Source organism: Gambusia affinis, linkage group LG12, assembly GCF_019740435.1.
Source record: "Gambusia affinis linkage group LG12, SWU_Gaff_1.0, whole genome shotgun sequence".
Lineage (NCBI taxonomy): Eukaryota > Metazoa > Chordata > Actinopteri > Cyprinodontiformes > Poeciliidae > Gambusia > Gambusia affinis.
Genome location: NC_057879.1, coordinates 19,188,491 through 19,214,132, shown reverse-complemented (window position 1 = coordinate 19,214,132; position 25,642 = coordinate 19,188,491). Strand labels below are relative to the sequence as shown.

Below are 25,642 nucleotides of genomic sequence, written 5' to 3'. Positions count from 1 at the left end.
ATTTTTTTCCTCTCGCTTATCCCGACTTTCGACATGGATGACTACAACACTAAAAAAGTTTTCTCAAGTGGACTTTCAATCGAAGCAGGAGATAATATGTGTGTTTTGTGAGCTACAGTTTGTATGTGTAAGGATGCAGAAGTGAAACATAACCTGTAAACTGCTGTCAATCTATGCATCTATTTGCAAATCTGATTCTGATGACGTCAGTGCCTCACCAGCTATGAACCTCACCGCACGTCACTGCATTCAATAGTTGTTTTGATTAAAATAGGAGAATCAATTCATTTGAATCTATAGAGCAAAGCTGCTTCAGTAAATAGAAAAAGACTAAAGCAGTGAACACATTCTCCACTTTGGAAAAAAAATGTCTCCAAAAGCTTTAACCAAGCACCAACTGAAGAAACATGAGGGAGAATGCAAAAAAAATTAAAAATTGAACAGAAAAAAAATCATACTGAATATGAAAGCGGAACAAATATAATACATTTATATTCCACTCTCAATGAAGTAATGGAGTCTAAACCAGGCTAAGCGTCAGAAGAGTTCTCAGTAGTGTGTCCTGATGGATCATACAGTTGGTTGAAGAAGGAGAAGTCAGTTGTATAATCAGGTTGTGTATCCTGAAAAAAAGATAATATGGTATAATATAACACAAAATAAAGTTCGTAAAGTTCTGGGATCCTTACTTACATGTTGTGTGTGGTCGGACATGTCAAACATGGAGATTTCTCTGGGAATCTCATTATTCGTTATTGTTAACGTGTTCCTGTCAAATATAGGTCCAAAATTAAGTCAATAACATGTCTGTGCATACTTTAGTATTATTATTTATGTTATGTTCATATTAGAGGTCAGAAAAACAAAGCAACCACAAAAAAAGCTTACACCGACTTCCATTTTCGGTTCAGCATGAAAAGGAATATAGTGATGATGATTCCAATCAGCAGAGTCAGACCAACAGCAAGGCCAGCCCAGAGCGCATCTACAGAAACAGCAAAACATGGAGATAAATATCTGACAAGTAAATTAACTAGTCATTTCTTTCCAGGAAGAACAACAATTGTTTTGCTTCTAATTAAGCATTCTAGGTAAAAATAGTTACTTGAATTATCTGAGGGAAGAACTGAAGGCTCAGAGTAGCAGCTGCTCGGTTGGATGGTGATGTCATCAAGAGCCACGTCTCCCCCTATACTCATTCCTCTTTGATACACAAACACAAACTGTGGGGAGTGAAAACAAATTCTCAAAAAATTGTCTGGTAAAAACTGTTACACATCTGATTGATCAACAATCACATTCAGGCTTCACAGGACCTGGCTGAGCTGGACAATAAAATGTGTGTCATGTGACCTTCCAGTAACGTTTCTTTTTCATGGAGTTCATGGAGATTTTAGTTTCAAGACATGTATCATTGTAACTTTTCTTAAAAAGCAGTGGATCTTGCTGTGGGTTCTTACAGTGTTCCAAAGCGCTCACTTATAGCCCAGTCCTCGTTCAGCTGTCCCTCGCTTCAGCGCTCAGACAGGATTTTCAGGCTTTTGAATCTGCCTAATTATCCTTAACACATAATTAAAATTAAATTGCAATATAAAGTCCAATATCTCAGCTAGATTTGTTGTTTTGGGCTTTTATCAGACTCAAAAAGGAATGTTTGGTCTGTGACATACTGAATTAATGCTGATATGAAAGAAGGAATTTCATTCACAGTTCTAAACATGACTTTTTTCCCTCTCTGTCAGTCTCTCATACAATGTTATTCTGTTTTCCTACCCCTTAGCTGAAATTTGAATACACATGAACAAATGTGTTAATTTGTGATGACATCATTTAGCAACTTGTAGTAACTTTTTGGACAATCTCGTTACTGATGGGTGAGAAACAATGGTGGCACACTTACACACAGAACTCTCAATGAAGGCAATGGACCTACATACCGCACATTTAAAGCAAAGTGTTTGTTCATGAAGCAGGAGAAAACATTTTTTCTGTTGGTTGTGAAACAAAAAGCATATTTTCTTTTTTGCATTTTGTTCAAAATTAACCAAAAAAGAAACCTACTGCTGTAATCTTTGCAATATGCTTACAAACTGTGTTTATTTCATGCTGTATAAAGTTAAAAAAGATTGCACTAAATGAAATACATTAAAGTCCAAAATTATTCCTACTGCATGTTTATAATCTTCCAAGAGAGGAAGAAAGTAGGTGAAAGTTCTGCACTAAAACCTTAGATTTCCTAACAGTTAATGCATTTATCAGGAAAAAAAAAAATCAATGTTCATTACCCAGAATGCTTCGTCATGTTTAATAGACACACTGTCCTGCAGCCACTGGTCTCCACTGTTTCCTGCTTTAGTCCATTTCAGATGTCCTTCCTCGTTGCCTCCAGCATGCATTTTCCTATAAACCATAACAAGTCAAGATAAAACTAAACCAGATCAATTTACACTAAATTTCTGTTTGCTAGTGATTTTTCTCACACCTGTCATTGATGTAGACATTGAGAGTCCCAATGTGGCTGCCATACATGTGGTACCAAAATGTAAGGCAGTGTCCCTTTGAGGATGGCTGGAACACGTCACTGACAAGGTAGGACATGTCTCCCCACTCACCCACTGAGCTGTCCACATATATGTAGTGACCTGAGGAAACAATGCCAAGGTCCCTCATACTTTCTATTACCGTCACATCAAATATGGATGATCTGTACATCAGACTAGTTCCAATATTAGAAGTGCAAAGTAAAATATGATCAAAGAAAGGCTAACTTAGTGCACCTATAATTCAGACTATGAGTACTTTTGTATTTTCAAACAATAAGATACACAGCATCAGATTACCATCAGAGGAATTAGTTGTGTGGTCAACAGTGGGTCCAGTGTTGGGGTTTGGGGAAGCTCCTGCTCCAAGAAGCCAGTCTCCCTGGTCGACTCTACCACCCAAGTTGCTCCAGCTGCAGAAGGACCTCTCAAAGTCACAGAAACCATGAGGAGGGCACTGCGCATCTATGAGCTGTACATCGTCAAAGGCCATATCTCCCTCCAAGGTTGGTCCGGTCTTCACGCCTTCCACCACAATCTAAAAGTACACAGCACATTCCTATTTTCAGTGTAAATATTTCTTAAAATCAGATTTATTAATAATATTGCAAGAAAGGATATTGATAAAATATTTAGGTAAAAAGGGTTTTCAGACTTAAAAACCAGTTGGTTTGTTACATGTTTTGTCTACACATAAACATCATATTGTACATAACTTTAAATCAATTGCAATTTAAAACAGACTATACAAAGAACCTTTGAGAAAGCAGTCCATCAAAAATACGAGTGATGTCTAAGTTACTAATGCTGATCCCAGTTTGATATGATTGATGTCAGAGTGCAGAACTGAATTCAACCACCAATAACTGCATCAACTGCATACATATTTAGCCTGCAAGGTGTTTCGATAGGCTCTGCATATTCAGTTGTTGATCTAACTTGTCTGGGGTTTTCACTCCTTACGATATTAAAGTGTAAGAGAGACCGTATTAGCTGCTGCAGCTTCCTGTCCACTTGCCCTATATGTGTCATGGTTAGACAGCTCTCAATTTGGGAACATTGTGTATAGAGTGCAAGTGAAATACTAGTTGCTAAGTTTTACAAGGTTAAAATTAAAGTGTGGAATTTATGCACCAGATAGAAATATGTTTGTACAGTTTTTCTACACAATTTCTTAGAATCACATTTAAATATTTCATTAACTGACTTATCAAGAAGTCATATAAAAACATAGAGTAAGTAGGTTTGGCTTAACTTTCAGTCTTCAGCTAGCTGTGCAGAACAACAACAGCAGCAGCTGTGAATGTGTAATGTGAACAGTGAAGTGTCACGTTGTTATAACCTTATAGGAGATTTTCCAAATATGCTAACCATATTAGCATGTTCTAATGCAATATGAAGCCATAGAGCTTCATATTGAAGCTGCACAGCAAAAACTATGGTCGGGACAAAATTTCTGTGCTGCAAAGTCCTGAGATGCATAGACGTATGCATATACATGCAAAATCACACTAATGTTTATCATATAACGGTGATGAAAGAATGTATGTTATTTTATTGCAATTTGAATTGCCTAAGTTTTTAAACATAGGTCAATTTTATCTTAATCATAATACAGTTTCAGATTTGGTGTGTGTATTGGTCAACTAATTTATAAAGTGTATCAGATCTGTACTGGAATACAAAATCTTTATAAGGCTTTCAGTAAAAATGTCTTCTTCAGAAAAAGCAATCATGATGAATTGGAGCATAACATGAAATATATATATATATATATATATATATATATATATATATATATATATATATATATATATATATATATATATATATATATATATATATATATATATATATATATATATATATATATATACTGCAGCCAAGTATATATATGCCATTAAAACATTTATTAGGTGGGATGTGCTGTGGTGGCGCAGGGGTTAAGCACAACCCACATAAGGAGGCCTTAGTCCTTGACGCGGCCGTCACAGGTTCGATTCCCGGCCTGGCGACCTTTGCCGCATGTCTTCCCCCTTCTCTCCTTACCCACTTTCCTGTCAATTAACTATCAAATAAAGGCCACTGGAGCCAATAAAAGCTTTAAAAAAAAAAAAAAAAAAAAAAAAAAAAAATTTATTAGGGCTTTAATAAGAGATCTAATCATGAACTGCAATGAAGTTCACTATGTAACTTCATTACATAATGAAGCTGAATTTGAGTGACTCACTCTGTATGGCTGCGTCCGTGGCAGGAGCTCAGCCTGAGCGAACCTCCACAGCCGTCCCTGGTTTCCTGTCTGTGAGAAAATCAGAACCTCCTTCCCATCTAGATTCTGTTGATAAACATTCAGTGTGCCCATTCCTTTGCCGTACATGTGGTACCACAGCTGCAAACAAGATCCTTTACCTGAACACAGCAATAATGATACAGAATTTTATCATTTTTTTAACATAACTTAGCATTTACAGGAGTTTGAGTTTTGCCCAAATAAAGTAGCTAAAGACAAATAGTCCTCCAAACATCAAATTCTAAATGTTTTCACAGTGTAATGTTGAGTCTCACTTTCACTGTATAGAGGCGAAGACATTAAAGCTTTTTGGCCAGCTTGGTCATCCATAGAGGAAGGCAGGTAGTAATAGTGACCCGTGGGTGTGTTGGTGGTGTGGTCACTCTCTGGTCCTGTGTTGGGGTTGAGTGTGCTGCCCCACTTTCTGATCCAATCAAACTCATCTGATGTTTCCTGCTGCCAGTTACAGCTGCCCAACTCGAAGTCACACAAGTCTAAAAAGCAAAGTTATCAAAGTTTTACTATTTTGTGTTTATGAAACCACCCAAATATCATTTGCTGTTCTCATGAATTTAAGGATAATTACAGTTTTACTTAGGTGTGCAATAATCGTACCATCACATAAAATGGAGCTGCTGTAGTTTTGGTACATGGTTGTGCATATTTTATAAAACCAGGCACCTGTTGCTTTTCCCTTCACCCGTTTTTACCTTTGCAATTTTAGCAATTTTATACCTTACTATGTTAGAATTGAAAAAGTGGGCTACTACAAAACATTTCATACTTACCATGCATCAGTTCTAAACTATCCTAGGGGGATAACAAGCACACACTTTGTATCACAATTGAAATAAATGTTCATTTATCCATTAAGCCTCAGGGAGGAAATAAAATATTTGTCATTTACATGATAAATACCATATCCACCTATCAGCAGAAAGTTATTTTAAGGTATTTTAGTTTAACTAAGGGCCCATAATTAATTAAAATGTCCACAAAGAGAAATAAACAGATGTATAATGTCAGCTTTAGATTTTGAATGAAACTAAGAATTAACCATTTTTATGGGTACCTCAACTCAGACTAGCAAAGTCTGAGCTTTACTCTGTAATGTCACTGCTTAAAATGGAAGAGGTCAGTATTTTTGACATTTGGCTTGAAATGAGAAATATAACATTTCTGGCGCAGTTTTAGATGATAAAAAGAAAAACAAAGCTAGATATGTTCCATTATGGGAATTTTGTGCTTTATTACCAGAGTCAGGACAAGGTCCATGGATAAGTGAAATGTCATCAATAGCTATGTCACCAGCCTCTCCCCCTACGGAGGCCTCCAGAATCACTTGATGTACTCTTTGCAAGGTCACATGGCTCTGAACCAGCAACCACTCATCCCCTTGGCTTCCTGATTGTTGCCACACCTACAGGAAAGACAGGAGGTTGAATCACTTAACGCAATGAGGATGTGGGGAGGTTTTTGCAACCCGGAGGTATGCACCAAATCTGAGCAGTTTGCAGCCATTGTACCATAAACAAATATCATTTTGCAATCATCATTTCACAACTGTGAGAAAGTTCTTTTAACAGAGAGACAATTAAGAGGAAACAGCCTTAAGTATTGCTCAATCAGCTGCATGGTTGTTTTCCAACAGTGCAGCAGACAGAAGCATCCAGTCTGCAGATACAGAATCTGATTGATTGCATTTAAGAAGAAGGACCAAAGTTATACATTTATTTTGTGTTTTACCAGTATTTTGTTCAATGAGTCAGCTGATTTCAGAAACATCTTCAATGAACCCACAGTAGCTCCAAACATGTGGTACCAAAATGTGAAACAGTATCCATTTTCACCAGCAGGTGGCAGAAGTAGAGATTTTAACTGTGCTGTGTTATCCTTCTCACTTGGATGAGAACTCTCAACGTACAGATACTTCCCTGCAAAACAAATACAAAAGCTTAGTGACCTATGGTCCCTTCCTAGAACATATAAGGTTCCCTACTGTGTTACTTGCTTTTATCTGAACTGAACAATTGTCACAATTGCAGAGACAACAGAAGAAAAAGGGAAGAAGAAAAGGACTAGGGAACATTTATGTAAAAACTGCCACAATGGTTTAGTCATTCTGTCGTTCTTTCACTGTTGTTGAATTATCTCTGACTTAAATATAACCTAATTATTTGTTTATTTAACTATTCTGTATGCTGCTAAAGTCAAAATTCTTTCTTAAAAGTTAACTTGTGGTCATACATGCTCTGTCTCGGCAAACTCTTACAACTGGTTGCTAGCACATAAATCCTCGCAAAGCATATCATATTTATGATTCACATAAGTTAAAATAAATAATGTTTTTAGACAGTTTGGGAGAATAATAACCTGTTCCAATGGTGTGGTCTCCTGCAGGCCCAGTATTGGGGGTTTCAGTGGGACCTGAGCCACTGCTCCAGTCCAACTCATCTTCAGCTCCCTGGACCCAAACACACAATCCATCTTCAAACGTACAGCCATAAGAAGACAGGGCTGAGGAAGAAAAAAATACGTATTCTTAAACAAACGGAACTTTCTGAATCACATGGGTCACAAAACCTCAAATTCTAAAACTAAATAGAACCAATTGTTAGGAAATTTAATGGAACCAAAATCACCTGGTGGCTCATAGGTTGTTTCACAGTTAATAAAGGTGATGTCATCCACAGCAACAACATGGTCTCCAGAAGAGCTGATGGGCCCTGTGGCTTTACTTGTACTACTGAACCAAACCTGAGAACACAGATGGCAACACACATTTGTAAAAATATCTATGTAAGCTACAAATGTTCCAGTTCAAAGTTTTAGTTTCAGCCTTGGCTTATATGAGTTTTCAGGGGGCAGTCTTTTTAATTTATAGAAACTTCAGAAAACATTTGACTACTCCTAAATAAGTGTGTCTTCATCTATTCACTGCTAAAAAAAAACATAAGAATGAAAGAATAACATAAAAACTAATGCAAGATGTGGGGAACTAAAATAAATGAGTTATCTGAATTTACACTTAAGCTCTTTGAAACAAGAATTTTTTCCTATTTAGAATAATCTTGCGGACATTTACTGGTTTTGCATTGTGGTAACCAATAGCAAACATACAATATATAAAAATATATAGTATGAGTTTCTTATATTTAATTATGCAATATATTTTGCACAATCTGAAAAATCCTGCATGTATTAAATTAAAATCTAAAATGATCCTTTTTAAAAAAAATCAAACCGTACATAATACCCTGCCCATACGTCCATGTTTTTCTAACACTTTCTTGAAAACTGGAAAATAAAAAGGCCCAAATGAAATGGTAAAAGTGTTGATTTAGAACATGAGTATCCACCTTGTAGGTCTGCTGAAACAGGCCTATAGGCGTTTGCGCTAAGGCCCAGAGGGAGACAGTGTTGTGACTGCGTGACCACAGGATTGCTTCACCACCCTCAGCTTGCTGCATAAGCACTCTGAGTGACCCAGTACTCCCTGCACTGATGTGGAAGTGAAACCTGGGTATGTGGAAGAAGGAAGGAAGTGGAGAAGAATGTCGGATTAGGAGGCGGGTTGCATGGCAGAGAGAGACGGGTTTGGGAGTGTTAAGCAATTCATGCAACAGAATATTCAGCTGTAATTAGAACATCTAGATTTTGGACATTTTAGATAATGATTAGAGAGATTTTGTTACTTACAGTAGCTGACAGTAGGGGGATGAAGGTTTGAGTTGGGGGCTAAGGAGTTTGGCTTCTGTTTGTGTGGAATCCTGACTGAGATTTACTGCCATGTAGAAGCCTGAGAAAGAGAGAAGGCTAAATAAACAACTCTGCTTGTAACACTTAAGGATGGAGGAGTCTTAACTGTAATTGAAATCCAAAATATAAATAAAATGTGCAATCTCATAACACATAAATAAGGTCACCAGTTTGTGTAGTGTGATCTTCAGAGGGTTCAGTGTTGTTACTGGCTTTCTGTCGCTGCCATTTTGCTGGTCCTTCACTGGCGTCACTCCACAGGCACTGATCATTCTCAAATGTACATGAGCCTGGAACAAGTACAGAAGTTAGGGAGTATAGGTGCAAGATGAATAACTAAATTATTAAACTTTTCCAAACTTCAAAACTAAGAGACAACCATTTTGCATTTGATTATAAAAGCAACCAGGAGGAACAAATAGTAGATACAGTTTAATTATAAAAGAGATGCATTTCAAATGCTCACCACAGCCAGACTCATCTTCTCCTTCAGGGCAATCTGGATAATAATTACACTGTAACGTCACAGGAATACACACTTTCCCAGCAGAACGGCTGCAAAAAAATTCATTATCCTGAAGGTACAAAGACAAAGACCTTAATTAATATATTTTTAATTTTAAAAGAACCCATTCAACTTACTAAGCTTTCACATACCTGGCAGGGACTCATGAGTGTGGTTGTTACTGCAGGTGTATGTGGGGAAGAGGTAGGCAATGTTTCGGGTAGTTTGCTGTTTTCAGGGTCGAAAATGCATTCCCTGGAGAAAGAGATGTCATCGAGGGCAACAAGCCCTCTTTCAGTGTCCCCAAGCTCATATCTAAAACCAATCTGAGGAGACATTTTGTTTTGTTATTGATTCTTCTTCTTTATGACAGGCATTTGTAATGTAGTAAGACTTTTAATACAAAAGACCATTTTGCGTCAGCTCCCACAGACCTTGCTAATGACTGAGGAGGAGAACGTGATCTTTGACCTCTGCCAGCTGTAGCTGTGGGAAGATCCCCTGATCCACAGCATTTTGTCATCAATACCAGACTTCAGTGTTCTGGACTTTGCTGTCAATTGAGCTGAATCATCACTCATGCTGAAGTAAAAGAATCTCACCTAAAAGGTTCAAATAGTAAAAGAAAGAAATATAAGTATTGCAACATAAAAATATTGTGGACTTTGATCAGCCAGCAGGGAAAGTTAAAAATTTATGGAGCAGAGACAGGTTTTAGAAAGGCAATAAAAAGAGCAAATACTGCAACATAATTGTTTTTATACTACAAACTTTGTTTTCTTTTTTCACCAGTAAAGATGCTCAAAAAGCCTTAAAATAAAGAGGATTTTTATTACAGGAGTCTAATCCCACACTGAATAACATATATAAAAAAATCATAACCAAAATCAATAATTTGAGTAAATTTTTGTTGGTAAGGATAAATATCACATATTTTAAGAACTTTTAACAAAATCAAAGCCACAAATGGCAGCCATCTTACTTTGTATGGCCCCATTTTGCCAACAAGACAGCACTGAGGATTTTTATTTTTTTTCCCAATGTTTTACAAGGTTATAACACACAGAGAGAAGTGAGTATAATTAGTAACACAATGTGTACCTAATTAAAACGTCTAAACTAAACTAAAGCATAAAAATGCTCAGAGTAATTTTTTTAAAGGCCCATTAGAGGTACCAATGAATATGACAGTGGTAATTTTATTAAAAACTATTATTTCTTAATGTTAGATTGCTGTATCCATTTAATAGATTTTTTCTAAAATATTCAGAGTGAGATTATGTTAATGTTATGTTATGTTAGGTTCCAACAGATTTCTCTGTTGTACCCCCTTTAACATTTAATCATCTGTCTGAAGGGGTTTGAAAATTGTTTTATTTTCAATTTATTTAATGGTGGAGAAAATGACCCAAAAAAGAACATCTAAAGTTGCATTTTCCTTTATGTGATGCAAGTAGTAAATGAACAAGAGACTCACAGTGCAGTTAAAGCTTGGTAACAATGTCTTTGAAAGAATCTCAGATATCTGGCCCCTTGCAGTCAGGTGACTCCCAGGTGTGATATAGTGACCTTTTCATAAATAATAATAAAAAAGACATTGGAATACAACTGAAACTTAAAAAATATTGGAACATCTTCAGCTGAGACTGTAACTATTGATGATGAGAAGTGATAGAAGCATCTCTGAGAGTTTATTATACCTGTGGCCAAGTTGTGAGTGTGATCCCTCGGTGGACCATGACTGGGCCAGCCTTCTTCTCCTGCTTGCCGTGTCCAATCACCTCCTGGTGTGTCCACGTCGCTGTTTGCCCAAGAACACAGGCCTTGTTCAAAGTTGCAACGCTCCACCACACCTTGCTTTTCTGTATATATAGAAAGTAGAGAAGGAGCTTGAGTTTGAGCGGCTTAAATTGTTAACAGCAGATACATAAAATACTCTTTTATTGTAGATTTACAGATCTAAATACTGAGATCTGATGCTTTTTGACATTTGTGATTTTTGCGTCCTTACTGCTTTCAGCAGACAGTGTAGAAGCTCACCACAGTCATTCTCATCAGACCTGTCCCCGCAGTCATCGCTGAAGTCACACACATGGCTGGGATCAATACATGCGCTGTTGTTGCACATGAATGTATTCTCGGAACACGACTGGGGTTCTACAAAGGAGATCCAAAACTTTGAAGTGAATAGAAATTTGATTAAAATAAATTAGACAAAAGCGCTCAATAAGCTAGTGGCCTACCAGGAAGGGAGCAGTTGGTGAAGTCGATGTCATCTACAGCAACGTGTCCTGGTTTGTTGAAGTTAGTGGAAGCTTCAAACAGGAGGGTAAAATCTTGGGGAATCCGGCCAATCACAACATTGCTGTGCTGCCACAAATCTCCATTGTTTCCAGCTAGCCACCACAATGTGGTGATCCTGGGGCCTTCCTTTAAGAGCACCTTGAGCTCTGACTCTGAAACAGTTACAATCAAGCTTACACATAGGGGGAATCCAAAGACTTTATATTTCATAAATTTCTGTATCTGCAGACATACAATTATAAAACATACCCTCTCCATGCATGTTGAGGTAAAACTGTAGAGTACAAGTAGAGCTGGCCTCTCTCATGATGGGACTTTGCAGCGTAGCAGGACTCATTTCTCCCCCTCTATCAGCCTCCAATCCCATGTACCAACCTGAAAGGATCACCCAAGTCCTTTGTTTATGTGAAAACGTATGTGGTGCATAAATTAACAAAAATACAAATCAGGGCAGAACAAATATTGCAAGAAGAAATATTGATTTGTTGTAAACCAACAGATTTCAAAATATTGGGAGAAGAGGTGCTTTAAATTTTAGAATTAACACTTAGAAAACTAAAACTCTGCTTTGCAGATTTGGAAAAAAAACATCAAAGATGGGGAGATTTTCTGTTTAGCACAAGCACTTAAATGGCGCAATCCAAACCCAAGCAGGGATGAGGAAACTGTGGCTAACAACACCCAGCATTCCTTGCATATGCAACACAAAAGAGGAAACAGAAAAAAAGTCATATTCAGCTTCTTTGTTTCTTCTAACAAAACCCTCATTATGATGTTGGAATCAGATTTTTATGTATTGTGGAAAACTGATTCCCATAATGGCAGTCAGCATGGTTATCTTTGATTCTGGAGAGCCTTACCCAGCTCAGTTCCTAGTGTGTTGTCCACAGAGGGTCCACTGTCCCCCGTGCCGTTCCTTCCTCTCACCCACTGAACCTGTCCAACGCTGATATCCTGCCAGTCACAGGTGCCATTTTCAAATGAACAGCCATCAAATCCTCCTATTTCATTTTCTATAAAGAAAAAGGCTGCATTTACCACAAAGTATGCTTATATTAGAAGAAGAAGAGGAAGACCGAAAATAAAAACAGTACCTGGGCAAAGACCCTCTGTGAGACTGATGTCATCAATGGCAATAAATCCCTTGTTGTTGCTTTCTGCCTCAATCATAAGCTGTTATTGAGAGGATGCAAACAGCTTAAATACTGCTGCCTAAGTTCTTACATTGTTCTATTTACAAGAAAAATTATACAAGATTTAAAATGTGTGTTGCAAATATTTTCAGGCTCTTTTACAGAGATTTCCCAAAACATATAGGACAACTAATTGTCTTCAGAACTAAGCCAATTAGTAAGAGTATACCCACATGCAATTCAGTCTCATTGCAATTACAGCAATGGTGTGAAGGCCTCAGAGGTTTGTTAGAGAACATTAGCAAACAAACAGCATCATGAAGACAAATAAGGAACACAGCAGACAGAAAGTTGTGTAGAGGTTTAAAGCTGGGTTAGGTTTTAGAACAATATCACAAGATTTGCACACAATAATCAATCATCTAAAAATGGAAAGAGCATGGCTACAAAGACTATGACGTCCATCAAAACTAACAGGCTGGTTAAGAAAAGCATTGATTGGAAGAGCAGATAAGAGACTCATAATAACTTTGGAGAATATGCAGAGATCTATAACTAAGATATGAGAATCTGTGAACAGGAAATGTATTAGCCCCGCACTCAACTATTCTGACCTTTAAGGAATATGGCATAATGAATGCAGTTAGTCAACAGTCTTCTGCAGAAACTGGAGCTCTAGTCAGAAGACACCAAAATTGACCTTTGTAGCCAAAGTGCAAAAAGACTCCATCCTCACCACAAAACATAGAGTTAGAAGCAATACGTGGAGATGCTTTTCTTCAGCACAAACATTTAAAGTAGAAGGATGGAGCTAAATATAGGTTAGTCCTACAAGCAACCCCAGTAGAACTTGCTAATGCTAATTCCACAGGAAACGCCTGTCACAGGCCAGATAAGACTTGAGGTTCACCTTCCAGCAAGAAAAGAATACAACACATGAGCCCAGAGCCATAATTCACTGGTTTAGATCAAAGTCCACATCGGAAATCTAGTTCCTAATCTGTGGCAATAACCGATCATTGATGTTCATTTGCTCTCCATTGGTTTCTATCCAAGAACACACAAAAATAATCCCAAGATTACAGAATAACAAATCATATTTTATTAGAAAAATATAAATCCCTCTATTTTCTGCCTTCAGTTTGACAGCTACACACTACTTTAACGTGGTCTATCAAATAACACCCCAATACAATTCACTGAAATTTGTGGTTGTCACATGAATGTAAGCAACTCAATGAATATGAATACTATTGCGAGGCATTGTAATTTATTCTAACTGTGGCGATTGTTTTTGATTTACCTGAAAAGGTTCAGACATGTAAAGTGACTGGGAGGATCGGGTCCAGCTGCTGCCACTGCTGTTGCTGTGAAACATTAGAGTCTCTTCTGCTCGGTCTGAATGTGCAAACAACCTTAGTGTGCCAGAATCCCTGAGAGAAAGAAAAAAAAACATTTTTTTTTACATCTCTGTAAAATGAAATGATTCATTTTCCAAGATTCTCTGGAATAATCATTCAAAGTGTTCTCATTCATTTTGCTGGAAAAGTAGCTACTTTCCTTGTTTCGGCTTATAGGAAACAAACAGTTAGATGAGATTCTTAAATCTTTTGGGCTGCTGTTAATGGGATAAAATTATGCTCTTGGTTCACTGATGAACTCTGATACATAACTTTTCTTAGTGTTGCACAAAGTGAAGCAGGTGATTCATGACTAAATGACTTTTGTTCATACTTCCCGAGGAAGTTAGTGAGGAAACAGGATAATGTCCATCCTTGTACTTTACTATCACTCAATCTAGGTTAAAAAGCCTTGATGTGATATGTCTGGGAGTTTTTTACGCTCACTTGCTACCCATATGGTACCAGAAGGTGAGACAAGATGGGGTGTCTTGCAGTTGGATCCATTCAGACACAACCTGTGCTACGCTGTGTTGGCCTTGGTGCAATGCTGAGCTCAGCAAAAACCAACCTGCAAGTAAACAGAAGATAAATGTAAAATCCAAAAAGTTAATGTCTGACACCTGTAATAATTTATGATAAGTTAACAAGTAAATTATGTAAACTGGCATAAGCTGTATTATTGGGGCAATATCAGAAAAATTATCTAAATCTGTCAGTTTTTAATTCTTTTTTAAAGATTCTGACAAGCCACAGGATCAAAATGAAGTTGAAAATATTACTTTATTTAGCTAATTGGGATTCTTTACAAAACGCGGAGGAGGCAAATCTTATCTCGGTCACAAACACAAAGTCAAACTGAAAAAGAGACTTAACCAAAATAACAGGATCTTGAAACAAACAAGAAACTATTTTTCTTTTTACAATGTAAAATATTATTTTAGCAGCAGTAAACATACATTTTATTTGCCAGTGCAAATTCGAGAGAAAATCCACCAAGTTTAGGTTCTATATATTTAAAGAAATGTGTTTTTGTTTTACAGTTTTAAAAATGCATTTCCTCATAAAATGAAAAAATAGCATGGTATATTTCTACTTTCAGCTTTTAGTTATTAGTAAGCAATAATAAAATGAACCTTTTGGGAATAAACCATTTTACACACTGCAGCATAAGGATTACCATCTGAGGTTTGAGTGGTGTGGTCCATTGGTGGTCCATGGGAGCCTCCGTGGGACATGACCCACCCATGTCCATCTTCTGTGTGCATGTTGACCCATGTGCATTGTCCAGACTCAAAGTCACAGCTAGCAGGGGTAGAACAAGCTCCATTCCTCACAGAGAAATCATCTATTTTTACTGTATCTTTGGTGCCAGGCACATGAACGGACTGAAATGCCACCTGAAATGATGAGATTTGTTGGAAATTGATAAAAAAAAAGGTCAATTCTGGTTACAAGCTTTAAACAATGTATTGTTATTAATGTTAATTTACATTAAAAGGTGCAGGTGAGGACACAGTGACCTCAGCCACTTCCCAGTGTTTGGAGGGGAATCCAGAGCGACGCCAAAGGACATCACCAAGCTGCCCACTTCTCAGCACGTGAACAGAAAGATAGCTGGAGGTCTCTGCAGGCAACATGTACCTGAAATAACATGCACATTTATAACCAGAGTAGAAGATAAATTAGACAGTTGAGTATAAATGAGTGTGTTGGTAGTATTGGACCTACCAGAAGCGTACACACATCTCTGTATCTGAAGAGTACACTGGGGAGAGCAGCTCAGCTGTCTCCTTCTGCTCAGAATCTGATATTATCACAGACATGTAGAATCCTGCAAAATATACAGAATTTGTTTAAAAAGGCTACTTTTTGCCAACATGGAATGTTTTAATCTTTTTACAATAATTTGTTCCCAATACTTTTCCGGTCCCTGCACAGTGCACAAATACTCTTGGTGTAGAATATTTAAGCATCAATAAAATGACCAACTAAAGAGATTAGAGAACAATAACACTGTTTCATTATAATATCTGATCAGTATGCCTCAGCAACATAGTTTATCATGACGCTGTAGTTAGCAGCAACCACTGGTGTTTTGTTCTTTGTCCAAAACATTAAAACTGTTGTTGCCATGCACAATACACTCTGCAGCACACAGTAAAAGTTATATCATTTCACCTCTCTAAGGCAAACACATTTTTCATTAGATTTGCATTTTTAAAAAGATTTTTCTTTTCAATTATTTTTTAAGCAGTTATTTTAAGGTTTTAATTAACTACACACTTTTTGATGATGTTTGTATTTATTTATTTTTCTTGCCATTTGGTCCCAGTTTCATCCTGAAAATTAAGTTTGCCTTTCAGAACAGGAAAGGTTTGATCAGCAATGACCTTTTACATCACAAGTGACATCTATAACAGTACAAGTGCATTCTTGCATCACTTTGTAGTTGCACTCTGACACAGTTCAGTACTGACCATTTTCAGTCCCATAAGTCTTATCCACATGATGCTTTGTTCCCCTTGTGCGATTCCAGCGACCCCTGTCACTAAGGCGATTCTCAAATCCACACCAATCCGAATCAAATCCACATTCATCTGAAAACAGATTTAATTTGGAAAGGTATTCAAAAATCAAACTGTAAGAATTTGGCCTCATTTCATTCTAAGTGTTTACATACTCTGATTACTGCAGCTTCCCGCTCTGACTGTAATGTCATCAATAGCAATGAATCCGTGACTATGGATGTTCCTCTGCCCACTGAACTTTATCTGTTAACAGATTAATGAAATCAAAGTGAGACAAGTAATATTTTGAAGCCAATCCAAGGTTCTGGATTCTGTTTGTGAACTAATCAATTTAAAGATTTTTACATAATAACATATGTCTAGAAAACAATGTTGGCTGCAAAATTTAAAGTGACAGCAGTGCTACAAAAGCTTTGAAAAAATACTTTTGTAAGCAACTACCTGAAGTGCGTCAGTCAAGTTTACAGCTACTTGTGTTCTGATCCAGCCCGGGTTTTGGGTTCCTTGACGAGTCCAGACCAAGATTTCAGAGGACTTCTAACATGGAGTAAAATTCTGTGAGAAGTGTTTTTTATGCAACAGTTGCATGAAGCCGATTTGGTTACATACGGTTTGAAGTAGCAAATTCAGGGTGGATACTGACGGCCCCAGCATATAATACCAGAATTGAATACAGCTCTGTGACCAAAGATGAGAGACAGAAACCGAGGTAACAGCCTTCTCATCATCCTTCAAACCAGATCCATTCAGCAGTAAAAAGAAACCTTTGTAAAGAGAGAAGACAAAAAAATTTTACTTTGGAAAAGTATGTCAGATTTCTCTATAGTTCTTTGTTTTAGACAGATTTTTTTGTGTAATGGAAAATACACAGAAACAATTTTGCTCATCTACAACAGTTATTTGGTGAAAGAGTACACACAGGAAATGTTGCCTTGACATCACAGGACAAACAATTATGCAAAGGCACACACCCAAAAGGCCAGCTCAGACGGAAAAATTGACTTAACGTGCAAATGTCTGGACTGTATGAACCCAGACAAACCTGGATGCTTGGAAGAAACATGCAAACTCAGTACAAAAATACCCCTGGCTAGGATTTTTACCCAGGATATTCTTGTTCCAAAACTACAGTACTAACAACTGCTGCATCATTCAGCCAGGTGGTGATTTGTGTCATCGTCAAATGGCAGTACCTTGATCACTGTCAACAGTGTGATCATACTGAGGCCCATTCCACACGCCCTCCACTTGAAGTCCATTGCTGAGAGTCCAGCTTATATCATCAGTGTCCTCCTGGACCCAGTTACACAAACCTGTTTAACAAGAAGCACACACTGAATTAGACAAACTGAACTTCATTAAAAAATCTAAAATGTCTTCAAAAGAACCCAAAAAGCAAAATGCAGACGTCTATGTTACTATGTTATGTTACTTAAACTTAAATCTTTGAGTTTGACCTTTTTCAAAGCTGCAGTCCATGTTAGAGGGAGGAGCACTGGTAGTTGTGGTGGGAGAGTTGGTCGTGGTGGGGATAAGATCTTCACAAGATTTGCCTCGGATGATATGGATATCATCTAGTGCAAAACTTTGGTCGTTCAAAACTGGACAGCGGGCTTGTAAAATAATCTGCAGTCAGAAGTACAATTATCAGATTTTAAAGCTTTAAAATAAATTCAAGCACAAAATACACTAAAAAACGGAACAATGAAAATGTGATATAAAATTCTAAATAAGTAACCTTATGAAGACTGGATGAATTGTAATTCACTCTGTCTTCAATCCACGTGGAATTCATGTAACCATTAGTACTGAATAGGGGATGCAGAACACCAGCCTCACTTAAAAACACTGTTAGTGTAATGTCTGATGGTCCTGAAAGCACCAAAAAGTGAGAAAACAAAGCAATTAAAAAAAAGATCATATTTACAGATGGTTAAAAAAAATATTTGTTTCCTCAATAAGAGTGACAAAACTAAAAACTGGATGGACGCACAAATCGCAACTGAAATCTTGCACATAAATGACACATTTTAGCACAAACCCTTCTTTATTTGATAACTAAAGTTTGAACGTTCCTGAAGGACAATGATTTGTATCAACTGAACAAACCCCGTTGAAATGAAGCACAACAAAAAGATAGATCAAGATAAATGTTTGTTATGCCAAAGACAAGTCTAGCTTCAGAAGTTATTCAGATTGTCCTTCATTTTGGCTCAATTAAACAATTTTTAAGAGAACAGTGGGCCAAAATTCCTTTAATGGTAATGTTACAGACTCACATACACTTTTATCCCTTTTCCGACAAACTTTAAAAACAATGCAACAAATAAATATGTTAAAATTTTTAGGTGAAGTTTCTGGCAAATACAGAACTGTGAGCTTCTGACTCTTGCAACCCACTGACATGAAGATGGTTCAGCTGAAGAACTAAAAATCATAATAGTAGGGAAAGAAAATAAGCACACATTAAGAGGAAAAAACAATCAATGCATTTGTATGAGAAATTTGGTGGAAAACAAAAGTATTTTAAAGAAAGAACAAAATTATCTAATGTCATGCGTATCAGGAGTCTCTAAAGGATTTTCCAGAAACACAATATTCCTTAGCTGTAAGCTTCAGGGATAAGACACAAAACCAAAAGTTGGGAAAAATACAATGACTGATTTCAATTAATTGCTAAAGAAAAAGTAAAATGTGCTTACCAATACGCCATCCTTCAGTGTGGTGCCAGATCTTTATGCAACCACTTTCTACTGCTTCCATGGACTCACTCTCCAACTGGGCAAATTCTTCTTTTTCAGACTCAAGGGGCCTTAAAAATGCAAAGTGGCCTGTGGCAGCAAAATGCATCATATAAATAAACTGAATTTATTACGGTAATTAATTTCAAACATGACTGAAAAATAAACAATCAAGATAACTTGTCTTTCTATTCAAAAACACATGAACAACTTCAACATTTTAGTGAGAATTTGGTGACTTTCAGTTATGTTATATATATATATATATAACAAATGAAGGTAAGACCTGGAACATACATGTTAATGCCCCTTTAAAGCGTAATATACCAAGCATAAAATTACAATCCTTAAGAGTTATTTTTTATTGAGTTGTATTGGACTCTATGAGGTTATCTATGGGTTTTATGTGATTTGGCCTGAAATGTGACACCTTTGTTAGTAGATAATGTTATCTTAAAGGACCGACTGGGGTTTTAATCACAGTTAGGGCCTTTCTGTGTGGAATCTGCATGTTCTCTCCACTCCACCTTCTTCCCACAGTTTAAAAACACAAATTTGACCATAACTGGCACTCAATTATACCTAAATGTGTGCTTGTACACCAGAAGAAAGACATCGACTCTAACTGCGAGTTCAAATGGATTAAACAAGTATAGAAAATGGATGGATTATTCATTTTAACTACTTTTACTGTAATTTTTTATATCACTTTCCACCTCTGAGTTAAATTAACACAGAACTGTTTGACTTGGTTAGTAAAATAACTACCAAGTTTAAGAGTGCAAAACTTCTACATAGTTAGATCATGATAGAAAGAAATTCTGCATGATGTATGATTGCTCACCTAAAGGAGAATTTGTTGAGTGGTCTCTTCTAGGAATAAAAGGTTCATCACTTTGGCCTGAGAGCCAGTCCCACTCTACTTCAGACTCTGCTGGGGGACTGTTGACCCAGCTGCAGAAGTCCATCTCAAAGTCACAAAAGCCTTCAATACAAAACACAGAAAAAACATTACCACAATCAAACTGCTTTGATACTTACAAACATGCCTAAATATAAAGTTAGACCAAATTTATCCATTGCCAATTACCTGGTGGAGGACAGACACCATTCAAGACGGTGAGGTCATCAATAGCAATATCTCTCATTGGTTCATCTCCAGCTATTGCTTCAAACACCACCTGTTAAGTACAGAACAAACCAAAATTTGATCAAATGTTTTAGCCATTGTTGGCACATAAATGTACTGTGGGTATAGATTGCCTGTCTTGGATTAAAGTAATTTTATCCATGAAATTAACGCCAGAAAAAGAAAAGAAGATGCTACGTCCTGATTTTTACATGGTACTCTTACATCCATTTTATTTAATTTACGTGACTCCAAAAAGCATATTTTACCCACGATAATAAACTGATAAAATAAACCCCTTGAATATTTCCTTTTAATAAACTGATTTGATTTTGAAAATATCATTAAAACCCATAAAGACAAGAAAAAATACTTCTGTGAAACCATCCAGATGTGGGTAATAGTCTCTTTTTTATTTTCATTTATTGCTAAAATTGATAAAACAAGAATAAAATGAGTTAATATTTGGTTAAATTTTCCCCCAGAAATCATAATCTGCAAACATAACCATGGTAATGTGAGACTGGGTAGCTACCTGATAATTGCTTTGTGGATTGTAAAGTGTTACTCTCCCATGCCGCCAGTGTGATCCCTGGTCGCCTATCCTTCTCCACAGCTTGGTGGCATTTTCTTGGCTATCAGTTTGAAGGTAAACACTCAGTTCACCCACTCCTGTTCCTTCCATGTAATACCAGAACATTAGGCACTCCCCATCAAGCGGTGTAGGTTCCATCAGAGCTAGCATAGCCCCTCTGGATCCCACAGAGTGCTTCCATAATCCAGCACTCAAGTAGTAACCTACAAATAGAGAAAAATGTCTCACAATGTTGCTTGGATGAATCGATTATTATACAGTAAACCTCTCTATTTTACTGGAAAGTGATTACATTGTCTTCAAACTTTTTTACTAATGAAATGCGGTTTATATACTGTGTAGCGTGCATACAGTAGATGACCCTCTGTACCCCGACAACCCTAAATCAAATTCAGTGCAACTTCAAAAGTCAAAAATATAAGTACCATGGAGTTCATCTGTGTGTAATCTAGTCTCAAGTTTGTTAAAGAAAATTAGTGAACAAAAGTCTCATAAACGCCAAGGGACACATCAGATCTGTCAATAATAGAGCTGATGATAAGCTTAAAGCAGAAGTAAGATATAAAACTATTTACCAACATCTCACAGAGCACTGCTTAATCCAGTGGTCTCAAACTGCATTCCTCGAGGGCCAGAGTCTTGCAACTTTTAGATATGTCTCTGCTTTAGCACTCTTAGCTTCAATTTGAACTCAATAGCAAAACTTGAGTTCAAGTTTTGCTTCACTGAATGCTAGTAAGGCAGTTTCACCATTTAATTCAAGAGTGTAGAACAAGGGACACACCTAAAGTTGCAGGATTCCTGGCCTCAAGGAATGCAGTTTGAAACGACTGATTTAATCCTTTTTCTGAAAATGGCTGGATATATAGTACAACTGAACAAATTGACTAAGGAGGTCTAAAATTGTCAGCAATGCATTCTATAAAACTGTCTCTTATGGGAGAATGCTAAAAAGAAAGCTGTTTGTTGACTTTGCTGATTTGAAGTTCTACTTGAAGTTTACACATCATCCTGACCAACAATAAAACATAACTGTTGCAGCATCAGGCTGAGAATTAATCTCTGCACTGTTGTTTTATTTGTAAAGAAAAACATTTCATAAAAACCACTCCCTTATGCATTACAATAAAACCCTACTTTGTGTTGGCCTATCAAACAAAATTACATTAAAACACCCTCAGGTTTGACTTTATAATATGATGGGAATAAAAAAAAAGAAAACAGAAAGGCTGGATGGATATTTTTGCAAGATGCCATGTAATGAAGCTGCAGACCTTGATCTGTCCCCAGAGTGTGATCTTTGGTGGGACCTGAAGAGTTGGCTGGCTGGGACATGCCTGTGATCCGGTTCCAGCTGAAGCTCGCAGAGGGATGAGGCTGCATGCCACAAAGAGAACCCTGGAAAGTACACTCTCTCTCAGGTGGACACGAGCCATTCAAACTAGCGGCCACCTCAATGTCATCAATGGCAATACTCCCCTGTGTGCCGCCCACCACAGCTTCTATAATGAACTGGAGAATGAAATGAAGTGAAGATTCAGAACAACAATGCAGCTAAATGTGAATACACAAATCTAAATCTACATGAAGGTGACTTATTTATTTCTGATGATTAACCCTCCACAATTTGCAAACTATTTTTAATTGTCTAAGCAAAAATATGTAAATCATAAACTGTAATGACCTGTATTGGTCTGTCGCTGTTGAAGGTAAGATCTGCAAACCGCCATTTGTTTCCCTGTGTGCCACTTCGCATCCAGACGATTGTTTCTGGTTCCCCAGAGTGTTTCGTAATAAACCTCAGGGATCCTAATTACAACAGCAGAAGTTGTTGTAATTGCTGATACTTTATAATATTACTGTACTTTATGATAAAATTCTAAAAAGCCTTATTTTATTTGTGGAATAGATGTGTACAGGGAACCACATACCAATGCTGTTCCCAAATATGTAGTAATGGAAGCTCACACAGATGGTTTGGCCAGCAGGTTTAGGGAAGCTGATGAGCCTGGCTGATGATGATATATTCATTTGGTTCTTAGCTTTTATAAACATGAAGTAACCTGTAGAGAAAAGAGAAATAGAAATATAATTCGCTTTAGTTTTTTTTTTTTATTCCACAACCAATCTGTTGATACAAATATTCAGAAATTACTGATATGAGTGCAAGTATTTAGAGTCAAAAGTATTAATACTTCTTTAACCTTTTCAGACACAACATTTTATGGATCTTACATTAATTTTAAGTACTAGAACAACACAAGATAGTACTCAGAAAACCCACAGACAATACTTTACAAGAATCTCTTTTCATGCCAATCGCATCAACAAATCTTTGGGGATAGGTTTCTACTAGCTTCTGACACAGAAACCTGATTTTGTGTAAAATCTTCTTTGTAAAAAAGCTTTAAGTCTGGGCAATGTGGGTCATTCTTCCTTCATGTTTGTTCAGTCCCCAAATGGAGTTAGGAAGGTTGTAAACTGGACTTCAGAATTAAAAAAAAATGAATGTCTTCTTGGTGCGTTAGAAGAGATATTTGTAGAATGCATGACACAGGGGTGTCAAACTCCAGTCCTCAAGGGCCAGTGTCCTGCAGTTTTTAGACATGCCACAGGTACAAAACACTGGAATGAAACAGCTTAATTACCTGTGTAGATCAGTTATCCAGAGCCTTAATGACCAAATTATTCTAGTCAGGTGTGGTGCAGCAGAGGCACATCTAAAAGTTGCAGGGCAGTGGCCCTCCAAGACTGGAGTGGACTAACATACACCTGTGGACTAACATATATAAACCAAGCTGATGTCTTTAGCCCCTTCAGAGTTACAATGGTCATCCTTGCCACTTCCTCTGATTAATGCTAACACCTACCTTTTCATTCTAATCTACAATTGTGCTACTTTAAATTAGTCTGTCACAAAAAATCCTAATGAAATACACTGAGAAAAAGTTTAAGGAATATGAATAAATTTGCAAAGCACTAGTTGTTATTGCCTGTCTGGTTAGTTTAGGTTTGTTTTTATGCTGATATGAAAGTTTCTAAAACTTTGACCATGAACTGAAAGTTTTAATTTCTCGCTTCTCTCCTCTCAATTAACTCCTTATTACAATGCTTACCATTCCCGGTTAGGTCTTCATATGCCCCAGTGCTTCTCTTCCACAACAGACTAGATGTGTAGTCATGGTACCAGGAACAGGTATCCTTTTCAAAATCACATGAGAGGTTGTCTGATTCCTCTGGGATTTCTCCCTCTGCACAGTTCTCAAAGCTGATATCATCCAGCATCACATGTTTTTGTTCCATAAATGAAGGGTCGAAAGAAAACAGCAGCTGTGCAGAAAGAAAACCTTATATTTGTTGCAGAAAATCAAAAACGCCTTTTTAAACACTTATATTCAGGATTTTTCTCCCATATCTGCTATACCTGAGATTAAATATAAATATCCCAACAAAATAAATTCTTTTCTTAACTAGTACAATAAAAGTATTCAGAACTGTATTACTCATTGTCTTTAAAAAAATTTAAAACAATGCCCTAATTTTCCACTTCATAATGCAGAGTGTATGTGTTTATGCTTTCAAGTGGAATTTTTCTGAAGTAGAGACAACTCCATATCTGAACTTAATATTTCTGTAATGAACTGTAGTACGCAAAATTTAAGATACCCTCAATAAAATGTGTTTAAAAAAACCTAAAATAAATATTATATTGCTGCATCACTACTACTGCATACACTAATACTTTTAAAAAGGTGTGTGTTTTTTGGGGGTGGGGGGAGGAGGGGTGTTGTAAGTTTTTGTGTTCAACATTAGATATTTTTTATCATCTACTCCACTGTACTGCATTTTGGTCCATAATGAACCTCCACCAAACATGACATAGACAAAGATCAATAAAACCTGGAAAACACTGCATGAAACAAAATAGGATTTGTTGGTTTTTAAGTCATCGAGGTAAATAATAATTTTACTTTCTAAACAACAAATCCATTTTTAAATCCACACAATAAACAGGTTTCTTTACCAACCTGGTAGCCTCCTGGTTGATTACCAATAAAAGCCGTTGCATTCTCCCAACCATCAGTTTTTATTTTGGAAATCTTTAGTAAATCTCTCTCAACTGTGCCTCTGATCATTTTTACTTTAAGGGATGATGTTGATATTGGGGATGAATTATCTTCATAAATATGATACCAAAACCTGAAACAAAAGTATGAAGAAAAGCAGATGACTTTGGCACAAAAAGGACAAAATAAAGATCCCACAATCTGTGCTAAATAATAAATGTGAAATGTTAGTTCTTGTTACCTGATTTGGCATCCCAAAGCAGCCAGTTGGTTGACAGGATACTCCAACGTGGCTTCGTGGATGAAATGAGTTTTTTCACCATCTATGTACATGACATACCCTGAGCACAAAAAAAAATAAAATAAAAAACAAGAAGAAAACATCTGCTTCTTAAAGTGTTTCAAATGCTCACAATGTATGTTGACAGAGAATTAATTAAAAAAGGAACAGTAATGATTACCCCAAGGGGTCCCTGTGGTGTGGTCCTGTCCTGGTACTGAGGTGTTTACCATCTGCCGTCTCCAGCTGTAGGATGGTTCTTCACTGATGTCTTTCCAACCACATGTGTGATTCTCAAAGTTGCATGAACCTTGAAAATATTAATTAATAAAATACTAAAACAAAACTTGATGAAGCCTCTTTGATAA

General features: G+C 36.8%; 1 protein-coding gene across 1 annotated transcript; it reads right to left on the bottom strand.

Annotated features, from left to right (window-relative positions):
* Positions 1 to 252: 252 nt before the first annotated feature.
* si:ch211-106h4.4 (MAM and LDL-receptor class A domain-containing protein 1) lies at positions 253 to 25,568 on the bottom strand. Its single transcript, XM_044134656.1, has 49 exons — positions 25,456 to 25,568; positions 25,236 to 25,335; positions 24,956 to 25,127; positions 24,044 to 24,257; positions 22,859 to 22,990; positions 22,612 to 22,736; positions 22,202 to 22,439; positions 20,868 to 21,130; positions 20,294 to 20,384; positions 20,048 to 20,188; positions 19,165 to 19,293; positions 18,201 to 18,334; positions 17,920 to 18,088; positions 17,656 to 17,775; positions 17,072 to 17,226; positions 16,904 to 16,999; positions 16,615 to 16,705; positions 16,412 to 16,531; positions 15,663 to 15,765; positions 15,425 to 15,575; positions 15,112 to 15,331; positions 14,379 to 14,502; positions 13,835 to 13,964; positions 12,493 to 12,571; positions 12,259 to 12,411; positions 11,648 to 11,773; positions 11,338 to 11,550; positions 11,135 to 11,251; positions 10,795 to 10,956; positions 10,572 to 10,663; positions 9,529 to 9,696; positions 9,247 to 9,420; positions 9,056 to 9,164; positions 8,757 to 8,879; positions 8,530 to 8,629; positions 8,190 to 8,349; positions 7,473 to 7,587; positions 7,204 to 7,347; positions 6,577 to 6,764; positions 6,085 to 6,250; positions 5,106 to 5,324; positions 4,771 to 4,949; positions 2,841 to 3,078; positions 2,483 to 2,642; positions 2,286 to 2,400; positions 1,106 to 1,223; positions 889 to 985; positions 694 to 769; positions 253 to 623 (listed from the first exon to the last, which is right to left on the bottom strand). The coding sequence occupies exons 1-49, from the start codon at positions 25,505 to 25,507 to the stop codon at positions 531 to 533; spliced, it is 6,954 nt and encodes a 2,317-aa protein (XP_043990591.1). The 5' UTR covers positions 25,508 to 25,568; the 3' UTR covers positions 253 to 530.
* Positions 25,569 to 25,642: the final 74 nt, after the last annotated feature.

Bases quoted from the DNA above. Each gene is read 5' to 3' on its own strand.
- si:ch211-106h4.4 (XM_044134656.1), bottom strand. From the start codon at position 25,507: ATGGTAAACACCTCAGTACCAGGACAGGACCACACCACAGGGACCCCT. The intron at 25,336-25,455 runs GTAATCATTACT...TTTTGTGCTCAG, and splicing joins CACCACAGGGACCCCTTGGG to GGTATGTCATGTACATAGAT. The intron at 18,089-18,200 runs GTTACTTATTTA...TTCTGACTGCAG, and splicing joins ATTCATCCAGTCTTCATAAG to ATTATTTTACAAGCCCGCTG.